At 50.7% G+C, this 20491-nt stretch overlaps 1 protein-coding gene across 1 annotated transcript in view; it reads right to left on the bottom strand.

Annotated features, from left to right (window-relative positions):
- Positions 1–16172: 16172 nt before the first annotated feature.
- LOC130478067 (plexin-A3-like) overlaps positions 16173–20491 on the bottom strand; it is a 65187-nt gene continuing 60868 nt past the window's right edge. Inside the window, exons 24-26 of the mRNA XM_056850191.1 lie at positions 19776–19988; positions 18533–18683; positions 16173–16281 (exon numbers count right to left, since the gene is read on the bottom strand). Coding sequence (XP_056706169.1) covers positions 16186–16281; positions 18533–18683; positions 19776–19988 — 460 coding nt within the window. The 3' untranslated portion in view covers positions 16173–16185. The remainder of the gene's footprint in view (positions 16282–18532; positions 18684–19775; positions 19989–20491) is intronic.

The following is a 20491-nucleotide window of genomic DNA, read 5'->3' as shown; positions in this document are numbered from 1 at the left end:
TCCTGCTATTACAACCGATCTCCAGCCGATAGGCATCAGTTCACCTGGAGAAAATGGCAGCTTTGGCCATTGGACTCTATGGCATTGACGTCCCTCCTCTCCCCAAATCCTGCCCTCTGCAGGCTCTGTCCCCAAAACCTCCCGCCGATGGAGATAGGGTTGCCAGGTACCTCTTTGCCACCGGTGGGAGATTTTTGGGGCGGAGCCTGAGGAGGGCGGGGTTTGAGAAGGGGAGGGGCTTCAATGCCAAAGAGTTCAATTGCCAAAGCGGCAATTTTTCTCCAGGTGATCTGATATCTATTGGCTGGAGATCAGCTGGATTAGCAGGAGATTTCCTGCTACTACCTGGCAGTTAAAATCCAAAAAACACACAGAGTCTGGTTTAAATTTAAACCCCAATATACAAGGTAACAATTATATTACTACAATCACCACACATGTAGAAAAAACACCAACAATAATGAGAGACTATTATTTCCTATAACAGGTAAGTATAGTATAACATGCAACATTTTAACAAAGTAATGATCTTAATTATGTCCAAAGTATGTCTTTTGTTTTCTTAAGACATATATAAGATCATTACTTTGTTAAAATATTGTTATGTTATACTATACTTACCTGTTAGCATATTTAGGAAATAAAAGTATACTTAGGAAATAATAGTCTCTCATTATTGTTGGTGTTTTTTCTACATGTGTGGATTGTTACCTTGTATATTGGGGTTTATATTTAAACCAGACTCTGTGTGTTTTTTGGATTGTAACTTCATTGTACACAGAAGTATCTATATTTGCTTCCTACCTGGCAGTTGGCAACCCTAGGTGGCGAAGAGGTACCTGGCAACCCTATTGCCAAGGGTATGTTCAAGTAAGCAGGCACCAAGCACCACAAAGGTTAAAAAAAAACCCAACCCAGCTATTACAGCTAGGGTTGCCAACCTCCAGGTACTAGCTGGAGATCTCCTGCTATTATAACTGATCTCCATCCAAAAGAGATCAGTTCACCTGGAGAAAATGGCTGCTTTGGCAATTGGACTCTATGGCATTGAAGTCCCTGCCCTCTTCAAACCCCGCCCTCCTCAGGCTCCGCCCCCAAAACCTCCCACCGGTGTTGAAGATGGACCTGGCAACCCTAATTACAACTGATCTCCAGCCAACAGAGATCAGTTCCCCTGGAGAAAACGGCCGCTTTGGCCATTGGACTCTATGGCATTGAAGTCCCTCCCCTGCCTAAACCCCACCTTTTTCAGGCTCTGTCCCCGAAATCTCCCACCGGTGGCGAAGAGGGACCTGGCAACCCTAGATACAATCCGTTGCAAGCCATGAGGAAAATCTGGGTCGCCAACTCGGTGCCATTGCAAGCCATGTTGCCAACTCTGGGTTTGGAAACACCTGGTGATTTGAGGGTGGAGCCTGGGCGAGTGGGATTGGGGGAGGGGGGAGGTCCTCGGTAAGGACCTGCCATGCAGTCCACCTTCCAAGCAGCCATTTTCTCCAGAAGGGGAAGAAATAGGGTTGCCAACCTCCAGGTGGTAGTTGGAGATTTCCCACTATTACAACTGATCTCCAGGCGGCATAACTCTGTCGAAAATGGCTGCTTTGGAAGGGATACTCTATGGCACTATACCTCATTGAAGTCTCTTCCTTCCTCAAATCCAACCTGGAGTTGGCAACCCTGAAACCCCTCCCCAAATTCCCCCCTTCACAGGCACTGCCCCCAAATCTCCTGATCAGATCTAGCTCTCACTGGAAGGCCAGGAAACATGTGTGTGAAGTGCTGTCAAGTTGCAGCCGACTTACGGCAACCCAGTGGGGTTTTCAAGGCAAGAGACTAACAGAGGTGGTTTGCTATTGCCTTCCTCTGCACAGCAACCCTGGTATTCCTTGGTTGCCTCCCATCCAAGTACTAACCAGGGACGACCCTGCTTAGCTTCTGAGATCTGACGAGGCTGGGCTAGCCAGGGCCATCCAGGTCAGAGAGGAGAACTGGAAAACTGGGTTTGATTCCCTGCTCCTCCAGATGAAGCCAGCTGGGTGACCTTGGGCTAGTCACAGCTCTCTTAATGCTCTCTCAGCCCCACCTACCTCACAGGGTGTCTATTGTGGGGAGGGGAAGGGAAGGTGATTGTAAGCCGGTTTGATTCTTCCCTAAGTGGCAGAGAAAGTCGGCATATAAAAACCAACTCTTCTTCTTCTTCCTCTGCGAAGCAACCCTGGTATTCCTTGGTGGTCTCCCACCCAAGTCCTAGCCAGGACCGACCCTGCTAAACTTCTGAGATCTGACAAGATCAGGCTAGCCTCAGCCATCCAGGTCAGGGCCATGTGACATGGTCCTTTGTGAATAAGTCAAATCCAAAATGTGGTAGAGAGAATCAAGAAGAAGAAGAAGAGTTGGTTTTTATATGCTGACTTTCTCTACCACTTAAGGAAGAATCAAACCGGCTTACAATCACCTTCCCTTCCCCTCCCCACAACAGACACCCTGGGAGGTAGGTGGGGCTGAGAGAGTGTGACTAGCCCAAGGCCACCCAGCTGGCTTTATGTGGAGGAGCGGGGAATCAAATCCAGTTCACCAGATTAGCCTCCGCCGCTCGTGTGGAGGAGCAGGGGAATCAAACCCGGTCGGTCCACCAGATTAGAGTCCGCCACTCACGTGGAGGGGTGGGGAATCAAACCCGGTTCTCCAGATTAGAGTCTATCGCTTAAACCACCGCTCTTAACCACTACACCACGCTGGCTCTCCCAGACATCGTCCCAGAAGCCCCCCCCCCCAGATATCTTCTTAATTCTTGACTGAATTAAGCAAGCGAACATGGGTATTTTTTTTGACGGCAGTCCTTGCGCTGTACCATTCTGTCTCCTTCTGTAATGACCACTTATGGCGACACAGCCAAATGGCACGCTCATGCCGTTGGCGCGACGTCCGCGTGGCGCTCTCGAGACGGCCACAGCTCATTTCAGACGCCAGCCAGTCTTTACCCCCTGAAGCAAATCACATGTGCCTTTGTGGCAGATGTGTTCCCCGTACAACAGAAGCCCCTGGGGTCTGCAGGGGGGAACGTTCCCGTGTCGCTCCGACGGGTGTCGACACGAGGAGAAAGTGTGAACAGGAAATACCGCGCGGCCACGAACATATGTGCGTGGCGATGCTCCTCCATATGTGAAAACGAGGGAGGCCCGCATTTGGCCACGATGAATTGGAGACAGGAGCGAAAGCCGCCTGAAAGGAAAGCGGACTTTGGCTGCTCTTTCCGAAACATCTGTCGCTTCCTGCCCATTGCCAAACTCTGTTACCCTTCTCCTCCGGTGGATCCCGGGATACAGAATAAACTAGAGGCCTAAAGCCGTGGATTTGGCCGGCTATGGTCACACGTAGCTCTCCTTGCTGTACATTCCTTCTTTCAGTTCCTTCTCCTCTCAGCTGCTTCCTTCTCCTTTCCCCCCCCTCAACTTTCTGGATGGCTCCCAACTCCTCTTTTAAACACACCTGCTTCCCCTGGCTGACTGCCTTTGTAGGCCCCTTTCTCGAAGGCCCTGACGTCTTCTACGCCTCCGCCTTTCCTGCCTAGGCTCTGCCTTGCTGTTCTGTAGCATCTTCTCCAGGTGGGTTGCCAACCTGGAGATCTCCTGGAATGACAACTGATCCCCCCCCCCCAATGACAGAGACCAGCTCCCCTGGAGCAAAAGGCTGCTTTGGAGGGTGGGCTGCACAGCGTCACATCCCTGCTGAGCTCCCTCCTCAACCCACATCCCCAAACTTCCAGGAACGCCACAATCCACTGTGGCTCAGTGGTACAGCCTCTGCTTTGCATTCAGAAGGTCCCAGGTTCAATCCCTGGCATCTCCAGGTAAAGGGACTAGGCAAGTAGGTGATGGGAAAGACCCCTGCCTGAGACCCTGGAGAGCCGCTGCCGGTCTGAGTAGACCATAGAAGAAGAAGAGTTGGTTTTTATATGCCGACTTTTTCTCCCACTTAAGGGAGACTCAAACCGGCTTACCATCACCTTCCCTTCCCCTCCCCACAACAGACACCCTGTGAGGTAGGTGAGGCTGAGAGAGCTCTAGCAGAACTGTAACTTGCCCAAGGTGACCCAGTTGGCTTCGTGTGTAGGAGTGGGGAAACAAATCCGGTTCACCAGATTAGCCTCCGCCGCTCGTGTGGAGGAGTGGGGAATCAAACCCGGTTCTCCAGATCAGACTCCACTGCTCCAAACCACCGCTCTTAACCACTACACCATGCTGGCTCTTGATGGACCAATACTGACTTTGATGGACAACGGTCTGATTCAGTATAAGGCAGCTTCATGTGTTCATCAGTGGCCTCTTGATGGCAGCTGGAGACACATCTACCTCCCTTCCCCTCTCCCCTTTAATATCAGATCAGAGAGGGACTGTGGCTTAGGGTTGCCAACCTCCAGGTGGTAACAGTCATGTACAAAAGGTGCAATTTATATAAGCTACTGAAGTGAAAACATGTACAATATTGTACTCAACAAGGTAACCACACAACAAACTAACAATCAATATGTACAATATATATTTTGAGGCGGAGCCTGAGGAGGGCGGGGTTTGAGGAGGGGAGGGACTTCAATTCCATAGAGTCCAATTGCCAAAGCGGCCATTTTCTCCAGGAGAACTGATCTCCATCGGCTGGAGGTCAGTTGTAATAGCAGGCGATCTCCAGCTAGTACCTGGAGGTTGGCAACCCTACATCCGCTACACCTGAGGCGGTTAAAGGATCATAATGTGGTGTAATATCCTCCTTAAGTGCTCACTCTACAATAGGGTCCCATCTAAGTTCATAGACCCGTTACTTGCTGATAGGGAATGGTTACCTACAAAATGTAAGGTTTCCCACCTTATGATCACACAGGATCCAATAATTATTGACTCAGCGGCAAAGTTTTTTCAGCTCGTAATTAGAGAACTCGATTGTTACTCTGCACCATATAACGGTTAAGTCAGGACTGAATAACCAAGTAACTGTTTTAGTGGGGTTTGTATGTTCTTATAAAAATGATTTTATAGTACTTTTCTCGTATGATATCTGCATGCCCTTCATACCACGATTTTACTGTAAACTCCACTGTACGATCTCCCGTTTAATGCCAATGAAGGCTTTCCTATCGGTTAAATAATGTGAAGTAATATTAACACATGTTTCCACTTTGTAGGACACCGAGACCGCTTCTCCCCCCCCTCCCCCAGCTGAAAAAGCAGCAATTAAAGGGATTAAAACAAATAAATGGATCGGCAATTCAGGACACGCCGGCCGCCCCGCCATAACCGCTTCCATATGATTTCTTGCCTTCCAGCCGCCTCCTGTTCTGTTCGCAGTTGCCAATCCCCCCCGCCCCCCGGACGCAAGAGTCTGTCTTCGTTTTGTCCATCTCACTGCGGCGCGGCGTTTGATCGTTCCGGGCCTGGATCGCTCTTGCGGTAGCCAAGCTCTTTGCTGGCTCAGGTCTGGATTCCTACCGGGTCTCCGAATTGGGCCGCTGCGCTGTGGTCGTGGTAATCTGACCCTCTGTGAGGTTTGGATTGCTATTCGCAGGCCAAAAGGGAACACTGGTTTTCCATTTGGGGTAGGGTTGCCAACCTCCAGGTCCTAGCTGGAGATCGCCTGCTATTACAACTGATCTCCAGCTGATATAAATCAGGTCCTCTGGAGAATGTGGCCACTTTGGCAATTGGACTCTATGGCATTGAAGTCAGGGTTGCCAGGTCCCTCTTTACCACCAGCGGGAGATTTTGGGGGCGCGGCCTGAGGAGGGCGGGGTTTGGAAAGGGGAGGGACTTCAATGCCATAGAGTCCAATGGACCAAGCAGCCATTTTCTCCAGGTGAACTGATCTCTTATCGGCTGGAGATCAGTTGTAATAGCAGGAGATCTCCAGCTATTACTTGGAGGTTGTACATATTGTACATACATATTTGGAGGATACATTCCCTTAACTTCCAATTGACTGCATAAGCACACGGAAGAAATCAACGCTTGAGAAAATTCTCCATGAAATGGGAATTTACCGGAAGCCCATTGCGTACATCATCTGTGCTCCGTTGCTTTTTGTATAATTATTATGTATGGAATTATATGAATGTGAGCCTTTGCCCCATTTGTAGCACTTTAACGCTTTGCGTACTTATATACTTTCGTCTTCCTTTCAACTGCGGTTTGTATTTTGAGGCTTGTCCTCATAATATATATTTTTCAATATCTTTCACTGTGTAATATCTTATTGCCTTTAATTAGGTCTTTTGCATTTCAAATTACTTGGAGGTTGGCAACCCTAATTGAAGTCTCTCCCAAACCTGCCCTCTTCAGGCTCTGTCCCAAAAATCTCCAGGTATTTCCCAATTAGGGTTGCCAGGTCCCTTTTTGCCACCGGCGGGAGGTTTTTGGGGCAGAGCCAGAGGAGGGCGGGGTTTGGGGAGGGACTCCAATGCCATAGAGTCCAATTGCCAAAGAGGCCATTTTCTCCAGGGGGAACCGATCTCTATCGGCTGGAGATCAGTTGTAATAGCAGGAGATCTCCAGCTAGCACCTGGAGGTTGCCAACCCTATTCCCAACCCGGGGCTGGCAACCCTAATTTGGGGTCAATTCCGAGCCATGTTTGCTGTGTCCAGGAAGAGAGAAATGCTAGCAACGTCAGAGGCGGTTTCAGCGGTGGCCCATTTTAATCCACTCAAAAAAAATTGGACTTCTGTCCCCTCCCTGAACCGGGGGAGGCCTTAACCACCTCTCCTACAGTGAGCTGGATCTGAAGGAGAGCCGACACCCTCCTTTCCTCCCCCCCCCCAGTCTTATTCTGAGATCATTGCTTAACCCACCCCCTTCTCAGAATTTATATCTTGGCTCTTTTTTTCTCCCTGGACTTTTTTGAGACAGAAACAATAAAATTTCATTTACGAGGCCATTAGCGGCGGCTGGCGGGTGAAATCACCAACTTGGGGAGGGGGGGAGGGGGAACGTGGCCGCGACAGGCCCCCGGGTGGGATTGATGCGCCCCCTCCCCGTTTTTCTGCTCTTGATAAAATGTTATGTGGCGCTGCCAGCCACTAATGGACATCGGCGGCTGACGATGGCATGAATCACACGCCGTGGCAGTTCGGGAAACGCCGTAACCGTGCCGCAAAACCGACCCCAACCCCCCACTACTAGGAATTGGGGAGGGGGGAGAGAAGCCGAACTGGGCAGCTGTATTAAGGAAAGTGCTGTTTGGAACACTGGCTAGATTACAGGGAAAGCATTCATAATCCTTTCTCCAAGGTCTTCCGTCTCCTGTTCCCACCGTACCGGCAGCTGCCCCTTCTTTAACACCTATCACACCTGATGCGATCATACGCATCTGCAGGGTTGCCAATTTCCAGGTGGCGCCGCACAAAAACCAAGCAACTTAGGCTGTATACTTCTGCATGAGAAAGTGTATTCCAAATATTTCAAAATCAGCAGTTATCTTTAATAATACATACAAATCAAAGAATCCCACTATGTGGAACAAAGTCAAATTTGACAAAAATTCATTATATATTATGATGAATTTGGCGCAAAGTGGTAAGCTGCAGTACTGCAGTCCAAGCTCTGCTCACGACCTGAGTTCGATCCTGACGGAAGTCGGTTTCAGGGAGCTGGCTCAAGGTCGACTCAGCCTTCCATCCTTCCGAGGTTGGTAAAATGAGTACACAGCGTGCTGGGGGGAAAGGGAAAATGACTGGGGAAGGCACTGGCAAACCACCCCGCAAACAAAGTCTGCCTAGGAAACGTCAGGATGTGACATCATCCCATGGGTCAGGAAGGACCCGGTGCTTGCACAGGGGACCTTTATCTTACCTTTAATACACTTACATATAATCGACAAACAGGTAAGTAACCTGATCCTATACTACAAACAAATGTCCACAGAAGGTATCTTCATTATTATTTTCAGTTGTTGTGTTGCTCAGTTTTAGTGTGGCATCAACAATGTGTGCAACTATAGTTCCACCCTTTTTGTGTGTACTGCACAACCTCCAGGTGGTGGCTGGAGATCTCCAGCTATTACAACTGATCTACAGCTGATAGAGATCCGTTCACCTGGAGAACATGGCTGCTTTGGCAATTGGACTCTATGGCATTGAAGTCCCTCCCCGCTCCAAACCCCACCCTCCTCAGACTCTGCCCCAAAAACTTCCCCCGGTTGCAAAGAGGGATCTGGCAACCCTAGTTCCAAGCCCAGGAAACCCTGGCTGTCCTCTCCATCTCCTTCTTTTTAGCTTTCCAGTACCGAGGACTCTCTATGGTGGATCCTGGGCCCTAGTGAAAGCATGCCCACTCTCTTTTCTCTGCCCCCTCCTGTCCCGGCTGCCACCACGTGACCCCAGCAGATGGGAGCAAGCAGCGAGCCGGACCCCCTCTCTGCCCCTGCCCGCTACCCCCGTCTGTGCCTGCTGGTTATTAATTATTCATCCCCCTCTGCGGGCAAGCAGCACACACAAGGTTAATGGATGGAAGCAGCGGTGGGATTCCCGACGCCCCACAGCCCACATAAACCATTGCCAGGGAGTAAGGTCAACAGGAGGTTGGTGCTAAGCAGATGGAGGGGGGGGGGAAAGAGTCCAGTGTGCTGTATTGATGGGAAAGCCCCTTAATATTGGAGGAAGCTCCCGCAAATTGAGCAAAAACGTAGCCAGGGCCTTTGCAGAAAGCATGAAGGAAACACAATGGCCATTTATGCATGGCAGGTTTTGCCTTAGATTTGCCGCTGTGTAGATGCACGTTTCCCCCATACAAATTCTTAAAACTCAAAAACAAGTCCCCATGTAGAGTTTTGTGGATTCAGATTAGGAAAATGTGCATCTAGAGAGCGGCAAATCCAAGGCAAAACCTCCCATGCATAAATGGCTAATAATAACAATAATAATAATAATAATGTTCCTCCTCCTCCTTCTTCTGTTAGAAAATTCTTCCTAATAGACAGAAACTCTTTTGATTTAATTTCAACCCGTTGGTTCTGCTCCGACCTTCTGGGGCAACAGAAAACAACTCGGCACCCTCCTCTCTATGACAGTCCTCAAGGACTTGAAGATGGTTATCATCTCCCCTCTCAGTCTTCTCCTCTTCAGGCTAAACATACCCAGCTCCTTCAACCATTCCTCATAGGACCTGGTCTCCAGACCCCTCACCATCTTTGTTGCCCTCCTCTGGACACGTTCCAGCTTGCCGACCTCCTTCTTAAATTGTGGCGCCTTAAACTGAACACAATACTCTAGGTGAGGTCTAGATCTCAGAAGCTAAGCAGGGTCAGCCTAGACCACAGCCTCGGCTTGGGGTAAGGCAAGGTTTGGTTCTGCCCCAAAGCAGAAGGTATTCCCCGACAGTGCCGAAAATAACTTCAAAGGGCCATAATAAGGGATCTGGGTGGGGGGAACTTGTCAGTGATGGAGAGGAAACACCAGAGCAAGAATTTGCATTCTCTCATCTCGGAGGATTATAGCATGGATGATCTGCAGCCTGGGGAGAGGGAAGACGGGACACAACGCTTGAAGAGGAAAGGCCTTCCCCAAAAAGGCGAGCCAAGAGCGGAGGCGAAGCCAAGAATTGCCATGGCCAGAGTTGGGGAGGGGGAGCTGAGATGGAAGGGCTGGCTATGCTACGGCCAGCTCCAGCCGCCGGTTGTCGGAGGAACGAGTTTAATGGGACCGGGCATTTCATTTCCCTGAGTGGCCCTTTGAAGGCTGCGCTGTCAAGACTGATGGATCCAGATTGAATTAGCTGGGGAGGGGAGGCGCACGCCAGGTTTGAAGCTCTCCCCCCCATCTCTCTCAGGACTTTTAAACCCCTCCCGGGGGGGGGGAAGCAGCAGAAGCAGACGGTCCATTCTGTCGCCACCCAGTCGCTGTACTCAGGTTATGGAGGAAGATCCCCATTATCCTGTAGAGAAATGGAATAGGGCCACTTTAACCCTTCCCTCTCTGCTCAGAAGCTGGTCTGGTCGGGGGCCATATTGAGAATGCGGAGAGGGGTCATAGAATCATAGTTGGAAGGGAGCCACCAGGGTCATCTAGTCCAACCCCCTGCACAATGCAGGACATTCACAACTACCTTCCCCCCCAGTGACCCCTACACGCCCAGAAGATGGCCAAAGTGCCCCCCCTCTCATCATCTGCTTGCGGTCGTAGAATCAGCATTGCTGACAGATGGCCATCTAGCCTCTGCTTAAAAACCTCCAGGGGAGGAGAGCCCACCACCTCCCGAGGAAGCCTGTTCCACCGAGGAACCGCTCTGTTAGAAAGTTCTTCCTAATGTCTGGACGGAAATTCTTCTGATTTAATATCAACCCGTTGGTTGTGGTCCGACCTTCTGGGGCAACAGAAAACAACTCGGCACCCTCCTATGACAGCCCTTCATGTACCTGAAGATGGTTATCATATCACCTCTCAGACTTCTCCTCTTCAGGCTAAACATACCCAGCTCCTTCAACCTTTCCTCATAGGGTCATCCCAAGGTATTGCCTCCCTTCAAAATGGCCAAACCACTCCATTAGTACAGTGACTGCCTTCCCCCCACCACCTTATTTTTAAGCATCCCTTCAAGGGGACGGATTTGGCCCAAAGGCTACTACTGGCTAATCCCGTTTCAAACTGATGATTTATGGGAAGGTGGGTATAGCCATTTTTAATGGGTGGGGGGATCTGTCTCTCCAGCTCCCATTAATTAATGCAGGGGTCCCCAACATGGTGTCCACTAACTCCTTTCCCGGAGCCACCCAGCGTTTTTAGAAAGTGAGTGGGGTAGGGTTGCCAACCTCCAGGTACGAGCTGGAGATCTCCTGCTATTACAACAGATCTCCAGACGACAGAGATCAGTTCACCTGGAGAAAACAGCCGCTTTGGCCATTGGACTCTATGGCATCGAAGCCCCTCCCCTCCCCAAACCCTGCCCTCCTCAGGCTCCACCCCCAAAACTTCCCACCGATGGCAAAGAGGGACCTGACAACCCTAGGTTGGGGCCAGGTGGGGTGCCCTCGCTGTATTATTGTCCCTTCAGGACGTTTCTTTCTCCATCCGTTCTCTTCCTACTTCCCTTGTTTCCCCTGACAGTTAAAACTCTTCACAGTGGGTAGCCGTGTTAGTCTGTCTGCAGTAGTAGAAAAGAGCAAGAGTCCAGTAGCACCTTAAAGACTAACAAAAATATTTTCTGGCAGGGTATGAGCTTTCGTGAGCTACAGCTCACTTCTTCAGATACAGCTAGAATGTGAATCTCTGTAAACTCTGTAAAACTCTGTAAACCAAATCCATGCTTAGAAGATGCAAACAATGCGCCCTTCCCTCCTTCCCAGCTATCCAACATCCCGTAGCGGCTGCTAATGAGACCCCTGATGTGCCCATGACTTATTTATAGAGCGCAGAAAAGCTGCCACCAAATCTTCCCTTTCATCTTGCCGTTGCCTCCCCTCCTGGGCACGGCTGGCTTGCCTCGCTCCCACATCAAAACCCCACACATGCGCACACCAGCCCTCCGCCCTCCAGCCGCTGCAAATGCCTAGGGGAGCCCAGAATGCATTCTTCGGCACAGACCCTGGCCTCATTCTTAAAACGCCAGGAGTTTCAAACTCTCAAGGCCGAAGAAAGTATTCCGACAACCTCCTCCCCGAGAGGAAGAGCGCACCAACGGCTCACAACTCCAAGCGCACCAAACTTTGTGATAAATTCGCGCCTTAAAATGCCGAGGGAAGGTTTGATGCTATGTTGAGCGCTTCTACGACACAATCCAGAGGCTTAAAAGATAGGGTTGCCAACCTCCAGTTGGTGGCTGGAGATCTCCCACTATTACAACTGATCTCCAGCCGACAGAGATCAGTTCACCTGGAGAAAATGGCCCCTTTGGCAATTGGACTCTATGGCATTGAAGTCCCTCCCCTCCCCAAACCCCGCCCTCCTCAGGCTCTGCCCCCAAAATCTCCAGGTATTTCCCAACCTGGAGCTGGCAACCCTATTAAAAGATGGTAGAGAACACATGAACACATGAAGCTGCCTTCTACTGAAGCAGACCCTTGGTCCATCAAAGTCAGTATTGTCTACTCAGACTGGCAGCAGCTCTCCAGGGTCTCAGGCAGGGGCCTTTCACATCACCTACTTGCCTAGTCCCTTTAACTGGAGATGCTGGGGATTGAACCTGGGACCTTCTGCATGCTAAGCAGATGCTCTACCACTGAGCCACGGCCCCTCCCCTGAGTGAAGCAAGATTCCTTCACATCCAGGCTCAAAATATTCATGTTTGAACAAAGCACAGATTGTAGCCCAGACGATTACCAGTATGGAAGCAGAGGGTTATAGTTAGGCTTGCCAACTGCTCATAGGGTGCGGGCAAAAGCCCGCCAATGCACCAATCTGCCCGCTGACCCTCAGCTGGTCGGCGGGCAAAAGAGGGCCAGGCCAAGGGAGAGGCGTGCAACGCCCCGATGTGGACACTCTAGCAATCTCCGCCGAAACTCCATGAAAACCATAAACTCTCTATGGAAACCATAGAGTTTTGGCGGAGATTGCTAGAGTGTCGCCATCGCTTCTGGCGAAGTGAAATTGGTATGTCACATGGGTCGCACGCACGCCCCTGCAAAGCTCCCACCTGTGGAGCAGAGGGACCTGGCAACCTTACTAATAGTTATTCCATAATGAACATGCATTACCATGTGTAGGTAAGGTTAGCAACCAACTGACCTAGGTTTGCCAATCTCCAGGTACTAGCTGGAGAGCTCCTGCTATTACAACTGATCTCCAGCCAATAAGAGATCAGTTCACCTGGAGAAAATGGCTGCTTTGGCAATTGGACTCTATGGCATTGAAGTCCCTCCCCTCCTCAAACTCTGCCCTGCTCAGGCTCCACCCAAAAATCTCCTGCCGGTAGTGAAGATGGACCTGGCAACCCTAAACTGACCAGTTGGGGAAAAATCCCCAACATGGCTTGTTGTACTTTGCTTCCAGTGAGCTGCCCAGTTAAGTAAGATACAGGGCTGTTTTTTTTAGCTGTACACATAGGTGTATACACCACTCCTATGCTCCACCCTTAGACCTACAACAAACTGCTGGACTCTTTTCTCCATGTCTCTTATGAACATAAGAAGAGCCCTATTGGATCAGACCCGTGGTCCATCTAGACCAGCATCCTGTCTCACACGGTGGCCAACCAGTTCCTCTGGAGGTCCAACAACCATGTCTTAGAGGCCGAGGCCTTCAGAAGAACGTAAGAGCCCTGCTGGATCAGACCAGTGGTCCACCTAGTCCAGCATCCTGTCTCACATAGCTGCCAACCAGTTCCTATGGAGGTTCAGCAATCATGTCATGGAGGCCGAGGCCTTCATAAGAAACTAAGAGCCCTGCTGGATCAGACCAGTGGTCCACCTCGTCCAGCATCTTGTCTCACACTGTGGCCAACCAGTTCCTCTGGAGGTCCAACAACCATGTCATAGAGGCCAAGACCTTCTTAAGAACGTAAGATCAGATCAGTGGTCCACCCAGTCCAGCATCTTGTCTCACATAGCTGCCAACCAGTTCCTCTGGAGGTTCAGCAATCATGTCATGGAGGCCGAGGCCTTCATAAGAACCTAAGAGCCCTGCTGGATCAGACCAGTGGTCCACCTAGTCCAGTGGTCGGCAAACTCATTAGTCAACAGAGCCAAATATCAACAGTACAACGATTGAGATTTCTTTTGAGAGCCACCTAAACAAATAAAGGGAGAAGAAAGAGGGGGCAGGAAATCAGCTTGCTTTCCCCATCATTTTCCCCACCCTGCAGTTATTTATGGAGCCGACTCTATGCCTCCGGAGTGATCTCGTGCAAATCGCACCCCATCACCGCCGCTATCTCCCCCCAACCCCACCCAATGGGTGCCCTACTCTGAACTCAGGGAGGGATTCCCCCCCCCCGCGCCCCACTGCCGCCGCCCTTCCCTCCTTCCCGGGTTGGCTGGGCGAGGCGGCGGCGGTGGGAGCCCACGGGGCGCGCAGCCCGCTCCTGCCCAGCGCGAGGCGGAGCCTGCCTCTCCCCCCACCTTGCAGCAGCAGCCTGGGCGGCTGGCCACCACCTCTCCCCACTGCCTCCGATCCCTCCCCGCCGGTGGGGGGGGGAGAGAGAGAAAGAAAGAGAGAGAGAGAGAGAGGAGGGGAGGCCGGGGGAGGGGGCACCGCCTCTCGCTCGCCTGCTGGCTCCTCCCGCCTGGGGCGCACTGGAGCCCGGCAGGAGCACAGCACCTCTGCCTGGCTGGGCACGGGGATGCAGAGGAGCTGCTCAGCCAACCGACGGGGGGTGGGGAGGCTGGGAGCCGCACTCAAGGGGCCAAAGAGCCGCATGCGGCTCGGGAGCCGCGGTTTGCTGACCACTGACCTAGTCCAGCATCTTGTCTCACACTGTGGCCAACCAGTTCATCTGGAGGTCCAACAACCATGTCATAGAGGCCAAGGCCTTCTTAAGAACGTAAGATCAGATCAGTGGTCCACCCAGTCCAGCATCTTGTCTCGCACAGTTGCCAGCCAGTTCCTCTGGAGGTCCAACAAACATGTCATAGAGGCAGAGGCCTTCATAAAAACATTAACGCCCTGCTAGATCAGACCAGTGGTGCACCTAGTCCAGTATCTTGTCTCACAGTGGCCAGCCAGTTCCTCTGGAGGTCCAACAAACATGTCATGGAGGCCAAGGCCTTCAGAAGAGCGTAAGAGCCCTGCTGGATCAGATCAGTGGTCCACCTAGTCCAGCATCCTGTCTCACACTGTGGCCAACCCTCTGGAGGTCCAACAACCATGTCATAGAGGCTGAGGCCTTCATAAGAATGTAAGAGCCCTGCTGGATCAGACCAGTGGTCCACCTAGTCCAGCATCCTGTCTCACACAGCGGCCAACCAGTTCCTCTGGCGGTCCAACAACAGGGCATAGAGGCCGAGGCCTTCCCCTGATGTTGCGTCTTTGCACCGGTTGACTGCCTCTGAATGTGGAGGTTCCCTTTTGTCACCATGGCTACTAGCCACTGATAGACCTATCTTCCATGAATCTGTCTAATCCCCTTTTAAAGCCATCTATGCCTGCGGCCATCACTACATCCTCTGGCAGAGAATCCCACATTCATTACTTAAAGAAGTGTTTCACCCAGGTGGCAGAATTTTAGGTTTCCAGAATAGCAAACTTCTGTTTGACCCTATGTAGAAATAGTGAACGGAAGGAGAAAAAACCTGCGTCAACTTGGAAGGAGGCAGGGAGGGGCACCCATTCCAGTAGGATTTCTCTCTTGTGAGGTTGTTCCTGCTCCTCCCTACCCATCCAGGACATCACGAAGAACCAATTATTTTCCAGGCTTTTATTTAGCAAAAGAAAAATTAATTATAAAATGAACCGATAAAAAGCCCACGCAGCTGCAGGGAGGTCCCCCTCCACTCCAAATTCCTTAGCCCCAATGGGGGGGGGGTCTTTTTTGGGAGGAGTGGGGGGCGATCCAAATCCCTCCAGACCACAGTGCAAATATTTACACAGACTCGAAGGATGGGGGGGGGGGAGATGGAGGACTTTTTACACTGAAATCTCTACACCCGGGGAATGGAATCATTTACAGCCAATAATCTTAACGAGATGCGATAATAAATTAATGAGTAAGGCACTGCACCCCATGAGGGCACAACAGGTGGGGTCGGGGGGGTGAGCGGGGGGGGGGTGAGGGTGTCAGGTAAGGATTAAAAATATCCAGTCGCCATGGTTACCAAAACAGAACGAGGGCAAATTCCACCAGCTACCAACAAAGGAGTGGGGGATTAGGGAACGGGCCTTATGATTGGGAGAAGGGGGGGGTCCACAAACATTTTTTTGGGGGGGGTGAGGGATCTCAATTTAGCTGCCAGCTTGGAGGAGGGAGGGGCGGTTCCCCGGCTGCACCCCCAACCCCGCCGCTCCCTCTAGGTTGCCCCTCCGAGTTCAGATGCAGAGGAAAGGTTATTGCTTCCGGGCTGACGGTTGGGGAGCGCCCCCCTCTTTCGGCCGTCCCGGGATTTCCGCCTCCAAGGGCAAAGGCTACACATCTCTTGCCCTTACGGGAGTTTCAAAGGTCAAGTCGGTCATTCCGGCCAGGGCCACGAGTGGGGGCTGGAGGTAGAGAGTCCTTTCGGGGTGCATCGAAGTCTGTTTGCGCCCCTCCCCGCCCCGCGCCCCCCCACTCTCCCCAGCAATCTCAGCTGTTCCCAGAAACCAGAGTGATGACTTGTTCGAGCTTCTGCCTCAATTTGTGTTTCCGGCAAGCGGCGTCCCGTTCCAACGCTGTCAGGATCTGGCGGGCGGGCAGGAAACGGGTTGGGAATACCGGGGTGGGGGGATCCAGGAGGAAGGAGAGGAAAAGAGAGAGGCAGAGAAAAAGAGAAAAGGTCAGGAGGGTTAAAGCCTCAAATTCCCAGGAGCGAAGACGGAGTACGATCTGGGCTCTGGGATGGAGAAACGCCTGGCGGAACTGGAACGGTAAGTTGGGGTGGGTATACCGAGGCAGGGAGGGATCAAAAATGGGTCACGGGGTCCATCTCGTCACCTTGAGGCAGTCTTAAGCTGGAGACAGACAGTGGCGTTTGAAGAACCCGCACAGCCGCTGGACAGACTTCACTTCCCGCGATGTTCAGACAATTTTTTTTTTATCCTCCTGCCGTTGCCTCAGCCAAAAAGGTTTTTTTTTTTTGGAAACAAAATTTAAAAAAAATTCCCAGAGCTGTTTACCCAGAGGTGGAAGTGGGAAACGTATCAAGTAGCCCTCAATTTTCTGGGCAAGGAACAAAACATCATTAGCTTATTTCCTCTAGAACACTGGTTCCCAACCAGGGGTCCGCGAGAACTAAATTAAGGTCCGCGAAACAAAGTTATAAACCCATAATAAATTAATATTTTCAATTAAAAGTTCTCTATTATAAAAATATATATTCAAATATTATTCTAAGTTTAATGTTTAACTAACAGTTATGATTAAAGCTTATTTTCAAATTCTCGGAATTTTTATTTTGAACCTTGGGGTCCCTGCACCGAACAAAAATGTCCTAGTGGTCCCTGGTCAAAAAAAGGTTGGGAACCACTGCTCTAGAATGTGAAGTTGGTCAGGTTTATGGAGCAAAAGGCTAAGGAGAAGGAAATTGGAGAGGGGGGGATATGGCTGTCTCGTATTCGGCATAGTACCTTCTCAGGATTGTAAACCACCCCTTGGCTACAGAGGTGCAGGGCTATGATACAAATGAGAGCAGAACGGAAAGACATTGGTGCTGGGGGGTGGTTAGATAGTGGGTGGGATCCAGTGATCCCTCAATGTAAGGCACTGACAGTTGCAGATCTTCCCTGCTTTCTCTTCCCCGCCCAAAGCAATTTTGGACTGTGGGGAAATGGATTCCTTGGGTCACGGGCTCAAAGGTCTGCTGCGAGGAGGGGGAAGAAAGCAAAACTGCCCTTCTCGTCTCTTCTATCAGAGAGGGTTGTGCACATCAAAAAATTGTTGATTAATTTCAGGTGCCCATTTAATTAATTTCAGATCCGCCTGCTTTTTCATCATCCTGAATTCTGAGGACTCTCCTCACCGTTTTGGGATTTTTTTCGGTGCTCGAAAATTTGAGAACATTTTTATAACTGTTCCCCCAGAGGCATCTGGAACAGGGAAGGAGTAGAAGCAGGTCTCACTAAAGATCCGTTTGGTGGTGTCTCCCGCCCCCCTTTTAAATTTTAAAAGGCCATTCTTTTCTATGGGAAGACCCGGCCTCCAATATCCCAGGCCAGGTCTACCCCAATAGAAAATAAAGCCCCTTTAAATTTGCTGGTTGTGGACTGTAATAAATACTTTGCTTGAAGCCCCTTTAAATTTTGAAGGGGTTGGAAACATTGACTAACAGCTGATCAGATAGACCTGGCCCCGCTGTCAGGTGTACTGCTCAAGGGAAAAAAATGGGTCCATTATTTCCTGTGGGAGGTGTACCTGATTGGCCGCTAGTCAACATCTCCAATCCTTTTAAATTTTCAAGGGCCATTATTTTCTATGGGGGTAGACCTGGCATCCGACTGGTCAGACAACTAACATACCAACTAACAGTTGTTCAGCAGACCACCTTCCTCTTTCCTCCTCTTGGTGCTCAAACCCAAAACACTCCCAAAATTCCAGGAGACAAATCTTCGTCACTCCCAGAATTAAGGAGTGTTTTCGGTCACATTTTGGACATCCCTGAGTTGACCCAAAAGAGCGAATCCTCGGTTTATTTATTTTTGGCTCGTGTATATCTGGAGTGCACACCCCTATATCTGAGGAGCTCCTTTCATGGAAGAGAGAGAAGGATTGTTGGATCGAGTCCACTGTCGTCTTCTTGCCATGGTATTTTGGGGTTGTCCTCCCTCCCACGGGGAACTATACACCAGGGTCCGAGTTAGGGTCTGTGGAGAGCAAGTGACTGATTCACTAATTCTTATCAAATGAACAGGTGGTAACATCTCTCAAGCATTTTTTTGGGATGGCTGGATGCTGAGCAAGAAGAGTGATGGGGGACCGAACTGAACAAATGACTCACCTCGTCACGGTACCTTCCCACATAGTTGTAGAGCTCCCCCAGGGCACCTAGCGTGTTAAATTCGCCCGCATGCTGTCGTGACTGTTCCACCAGGTAGGCATCCATGTCCTGGTCGCTGATGGAGGCCATCTTGGCAATGTCCCGGTAGTACCTAGGAAAAAGACCCAGTCACTGCTTGGGAAATCTCTTCGGCTAAAAAAAAGATCAACTTAGTAGAGAGAGCTGGATTCGAGTCCCGTAGCACCTTAGAGACTTTTCAGGGTACAAGCTTTCCTGAGTCATAGTTATCTTCGTCTGACAAAATTCTTGTTGGTTTCTAAGGTGCTACTGGACTTAAATCTAGATGTTCTACTACAGATCAACATGGCTACCCCTCTAAACCAAACTTAGTAGAGAGAGGGGCCAAATCCAGATCCTGCATTCCCTCATTATACAACCCAAGCTTCAGATAAGAATATCATGCTATTATAAGACATTACAGATGAGATTTAGAAGAGTTGGTTTTTATATGACAATTTTCTCTACCTTTTAAGGAGAATCAAACCAGCTTACAACTGCATAAGAACATAAGAAAGGCCATGCTGGATCAGACCAAGGTCCATCAAGTCCAGAAGTCTGTTCATATAGTGGCCAACCAGGTGCCTCTAGGAAGCTCACAAACAAGACAACTGCAGCAGCGTTATCCTGCCTGTGCTCCACACCAGCCAATATAACGGGCATGCTCCTCTGATCCTGGAGAGAATATGTATGCATCATGACTAGTATCCATTTTTACTAGTAGCCATGAATACCCCTCTCCTCCATGAACATGTTGCCTTCCCTACTTCTCCCCACAACAGACACCTTGTGAAGTAGGTGAGGCTGAGAGAGTTGGGAGAGAACTGTGACTAGCCCAAGGTCACCCAGCTGGCTTCATGTAGAGGAGTGGGGAAACCAACCTGGTTCACCAGATTAGAGTCCACCACTCATGTGGAGGAATAGGGAATCAAACCCAGTTCTCCAGATTAAAGTCTGCTGCTCGCGTGGAGGAGTGGGAAAACAAACCCGTTTCTCCACATTAGAATCCGCTGCTCTTAACCAGTCCACCATGCTGGGAAATGTTTTCACCATGTTTCCCATAGGGGCCTCACTGGAGGGGGAGGCGGCAGACCCCAGCTCCATCCTTACCAGTTCCATGCCTGCTGACCCCTGCAAACAGACCTTCTCCCTCTGCTCCTCAATGTTGCGCGCTGGAGCGACTCACCTCTCCACCCAGCCTTTGTACACAGGAATGTCCTTGGCATAGAGCAGCTTGGTGGACGGAGAGTCCTTGCCCAGGCGGTGCTCGGAGGTTGAGCATGAGTCCATGAAGGTCTGGGCCACCACAGAGAGGCAGGCGTCCGTGATGCTGCTCTTGTGGATATCGAAGACGAACTGCGGGTTCTTGATAACGTTCACCCAAAACCGCAAGGGCAGGCTGGAGGAGAGAAAGGGGAGATGTAAGAGACAGGCTTCCGAAGACCCTCCTTCATGTACCACAGCCAACGTTGGACATCCTGGGAAACCGAAAATGACAGAGCACAGCAGAGACCTTGAGAGGGTTGCCAGGTCTCCCCTCTCCTCGGGAGGGAGGTTTGTGGGGCTGAGATGGGGCAGGGATTGGGCGCCCACAGATGCGTCAATCGGATTATGTCGCTTTTGGTTTACATCCGGAAGCGCCACATCGCGATGGGCTGTTTTACCACTCAAACACCCCCAAAACGCTGGGGTTTTGGGATTTTGAGTGGTAAAATGGCCCATTGCAATGCGGCGCTTCTGGGTGTAAACCAGAAGTGACACAATCGCTCCCCAAACCCCGCCTCCCACAGGCTCTGCCCTAAAAACCTCCCGCCAGTGGCAAAGAGGGACCTGGCAACCCTAATCCGCCCTTTGGCCTCAGTTTCCATCTGCTGATCAGCTGAGCATCGGCAAGGAAGGGCT

The sequence above is a fragment of the Euleptes europaea genome, chromosome 1 (assembly GCF_029931775.1).
Source record: "Euleptes europaea isolate rEulEur1 chromosome 1, rEulEur1.hap1, whole genome shotgun sequence".
NCBI classification, from domain to species: domain Eukaryota; kingdom Metazoa; phylum Chordata; class Lepidosauria; order Squamata; family Sphaerodactylidae; genus Euleptes; species Euleptes europaea.
Note: the sequence above shows the minus strand (reverse complement) of the source record. Positions and strands in the feature narration are given on the sequence as shown.